General features: G+C 53.6%; 1 protein-coding gene across 1 annotated transcript in view; it reads right to left on the bottom strand.

The window, feature by feature from the left end:
* The window catches only part of mcu (mitochondrial calcium uniporter), a gene marked incomplete at its 5' end in the record, with an annotated part of 11854 nt that extends 8926 nt beyond the window's left edge, over positions 1 to 2928 (bottom strand). Inside the window, 2 exons of the mRNA XM_079729035.1 lie at positions 856 to 982; positions 2914 to 2928. Of these exons, the coding sequence (XP_079585161.1) occupies positions 856 to 982; positions 2914 to 2928 (142 nt within the window). The remainder of the gene's footprint in view (positions 1 to 855; positions 983 to 2913) is intronic.
* Positions 2929 to 3985: the final 1057 nt, after the last annotated feature.

Raw genomic sequence — 3985 nt, 5'->3', positions numbered from 1 at the left:
TTTCCGTATCCTCTAACCCTTTTCCTCAGTCTTCTTTTCTCCCTCTCCCACCTCACTGGCGCCTGTCATTTCACCGTCTCTCTCAAAAGAGAGAGAGCAGGAGAGAGAAGAATAGAGAGGGCGAGAGAGAGAGAGAGAGGGCGAGAGAGAGAGAGAGAGAGAGAGACAGACAGACAGAGCGAGATAGCAAGAGTGAGAGAGAAAGCAAGAGAGAGACAGACAGACAGACAGACAGACAGGAGAGCAAGAAAATGAGCAAGAGAGAGAGAGCGAGAGAGAGCGAGAGAGAGCAAGAGACAGACAGAGAAAGAGAGAGCCAGAGAATGAGAGCGAGGGGAGAGAGCGAGAGAGAGCCAGAGAATGAGAGCGAGGGAGAGAGTGAGAGAGAGCCAGAGAATGAGAGCGAGGGAGAGAGTGAGAGAGAGCCAAAGAATGAGAGCGAGGGAGAGAGCCAGAGTGAGCCAGAGAATGAGAGCGAGGCAGCACAAGGGAGCGACCAGATGCTCCGCGCATGTTTCCAATCAAACCGCCCGGCCCCCAGAATCGAGCCTTCTAAGGCGGGGGGGCGATGCTGTCTAAACCCCCCCCCCCCCCCCCCGCCCACGCCTACGCCTGGGCAGACCAGGGGGATCCAGGGGAGGAGGAGGATGATGGGGGGGCTGGTTATAGTGCAGCACTTTCCATCCAAGCAAACAAACGACACACACACACCCACACTATCACATAAAACGTCTGTGACTTGGAATCACACACACAAACTCGTGATGACCGTCTCTTGTCGGTTGTGGTGTAAGTGTGCCGTTCCAGCCTCGGGTTTCACTCCGGCGCCCTGGGGACCAAAGCATCCTCGCGGACCTCGTACAACAATGTCAGCGCTGGCTTGGAAGAGTTTGGGAGGAGAATCTGCTTCCACAGCACACTGCTGCTGCTGCCTCTCCTCCACACGACTCTCCAACGCCTTTAAATAGTCGCTCCGTCGCACCTGGTCCGGGCACACGCGCGCAAACACACGCGAGCATACGCGCAAACACACCCGCACTAACACACACACACACGCGTGCAAACACACACACGCAAACACATACACACGTGCAAACACACGCACACGTGCAAACGCATACACACAGGCAAACACATACGCAAAGACGCGCAGACCCAAACACACACAGACGCGCAAACACACACACACAAACCTCTAGGGATTTCCAGTGATACGAGCCCCACTTAACACACTCGCACGGGCAGTGCACACATGTTCGATGTACAGACACTTGTCCTCCTTTTGAAACAAAGTACCTTGCACAGCTTTCTATTTTCTTTTTGCTTAGGGTGCAAAATATCCCCTAAGGGTTCCGCTGCTGTCATAGATAAAAATATGTCCCCAGCTGTTTGGGTGTGTCGGGGGGGGGAGAGAGAGAGAAAAGAGTGTGCAAGGGAGCAAGACAGCCAGAGAGCCAGAGAGCCAGATGACTTTAGATCAGAGATGGCCATCTCAGCCACCGAACAAGACGCCGTGCTCCACACAGTAGGGCCCGTATCTCACGACAGAAGAACCATTTATTCAGGCTGACCTTGTGTGTGAGTTTGAGCTATAGAAACCCAGATTGGATTCGAGTGCCAAATCACCACAGCTTCTTTCCACCCAGCGCCATTACGGCCAACGCCGACACGAGGATATCACCGGCACACACAGAGACGCCTCCGCTTCCAATGCGCCAGATGCTTTTTGTAGCTCTCTTTAGCTTACGGCGGCGCCAGGTGGGTACAACCCCCTTCGATCACACTTTCATCCTCTCGACAGGGGAAACATCATAAAAAGAAGAAGAGGAAAAAATCCATTAGTCATGAGGCTTTAAAGAGAAGCGGGGAACAATTGTGTGGCAACTCCTTCTCTTTGATCGAGTTCAGGCGTAGGTTTGTGCCGTTTTTAAAAAAGCAGACCGCATAAGAGCCTGCCTTATCTGAGGCCGAGCCACGGATCACTGAATCGACAGGACGCCTGCCGCCTGTCAATCCAGAAAGCCAGCGCCACTCACGCGCCCTGGAGTCCTCTGAGTGGTGGAGGCTTACACAGCCTTCAGTCCAACGGTCACAACAAGCCGACTCATTTATGTGCCTGTACAATTAAGTCGATCAGCACACACTTTCATCCACAGTGGCTGAATTCAGCGCCAAGTTCAGAGCCCTGTAGCATTAGCAAGCGTACAGTGAGGCTGTAGACACTGGAGATCGAACCTAGAGGCTTTCGCCTCTCAGTCACTCTGAGGCATCACACTACACCGACCCTCATTCATGTTTCCCTGTCCACCGTATGAGGCTAGGAGAGGAAGCCCCGGTGAAGGGAGCGAGGGCTGGGTGGTTGACGGTAGCGCGGGAGAGCTCAAACCAGGATTTGTGGTGACATTAATAAGTGATGCTCCGCTTAGAAACCTCGCCTTCACGCGAGACACTCCGAGGGGCATGTCCCCCTGCTTCTTCTTTCCCACACTCCACCGTGCTCCCCAACCAAATCCCTCCCGGTTTGGGAGGCTGTGTTGGAACTAGAATGCCTGCAGTGTGTAGCTTAGCGTAGCTTAGCGTAGCGGAAGCCTAGCGCGGGACACCTGCAATGCAGCACTTCCCTGCGCCCCGCGCCCCTCTGAGGATGGGGCGAGGGAACCTGAGACGGGCGGTCCGGGCCCACGCAACCAACCACAGAGAGGAGAAGCATCTGGGTTATTGTTTCGATGCGTTTCCCGCCCTCCCGCTAGCGCAGACCAGAAACACACCCAATGTTTATGCGGGTAAAAAGTGTACCTTTCAACAGCTGAAGCAGACCCTCCATAGCTACCTGTAGACTGCAGTACCTGCAGGGCTGAGAGAACTACAAGTGTGCGTGGGGGCACGCTCATGTGCATATGTAAACACCTATACCAGGTACTCTGGCATGACGGCTACCTATTTAGACAAGATACGGCATGTGCCCGCTTGTATACATACTAAAGTAGGCCTACTTGCGTGCGTACGTGCTTGGGTATATCTATTTATTCTATTTCTGTGCATGCGTGTGTGTGTGCAGATGTATGCCCCCACGCCCACACACTCTTGCGTGTATGCATAGAGTGTGAAGCCCCCTTTGCATTCAGTCCGCACGGATCAGCATTCCGGCTCGAGCACCACCTGAACTGTGAGTGAGAGGCCGGCGTCGGAAAGCGCTGAGCTGGGCAGATTCCCCCACAGAGCGGTCTCTAAGCACCTTGCAGCCTGAAGAGCATGCATTCAGCAGCAGCATACACTCACTGCGCGGCTCGGCAACACTGGGTTTCGAACACAGCCGGCTAACCTTTTGGAGCCATGGGCCCCAAGAACCATTGACACAGTGCCGGTGCAGGCTCCATGACAGCTGCCGTTGTGTTGGTTTTGTATCACGGGTTGTTTTTCTTTCTGTTTAAACATTGAGATATGCAGCATCTGTGCGCGCACGCAAGAGGGGTCGACACGGAGGCCGGCCGCAGTCTTGTGTTCTTTGTTTTGGTTTGCTCAGTTTGAGCAGAGGTGAGTGCGCTGCACGCGTCTACGGTGATTTGAGTAGGATTGAAATTGGACCAGTGGTTACAGTCGAGTGACTCAGGCCAGTGTGTGAGTAAGGCAACGATAAACATCACACTAGTCAAGTGAAGTATGTAAATCCTAACCCCCGCCTTTGAGAAGTGAGTAGACCGGTGAATAGCATACACGTATCTGTGTTTGGTGTGCATCTCGTCTGTGTGCGCGTGTGTGCGTGCTGCTGCAGTGTGTGTCTGTGCACATTTAGCAACCTTTGCATGTTTGAGTGCTGGGTTACAGTGTGTGCGTGTGTGGGTGCGTGTGCGTGTCTAAATAAAGCATGCATGTGTGTATGAATGCACCACTTTGCGTTGGAGAATGCAGATGAGCCTGGTTCCCACACCCCCCCTTCACCTCACCAACACACAGCCACTGAAACGCTGCCTGAAATATTTAACAG

This window comes from Pollachius pollachius, assembly GCF_949987615.1.
Source record: "Pollachius pollachius genome assembly, chromosome: 2".
Lineage (NCBI taxonomy): Eukaryota > Metazoa > Chordata > Actinopteri > Gadiformes > Gadidae > Pollachius > Pollachius pollachius.
This window is presented reverse-complemented; position numbering and strand designations above follow the sequence as displayed.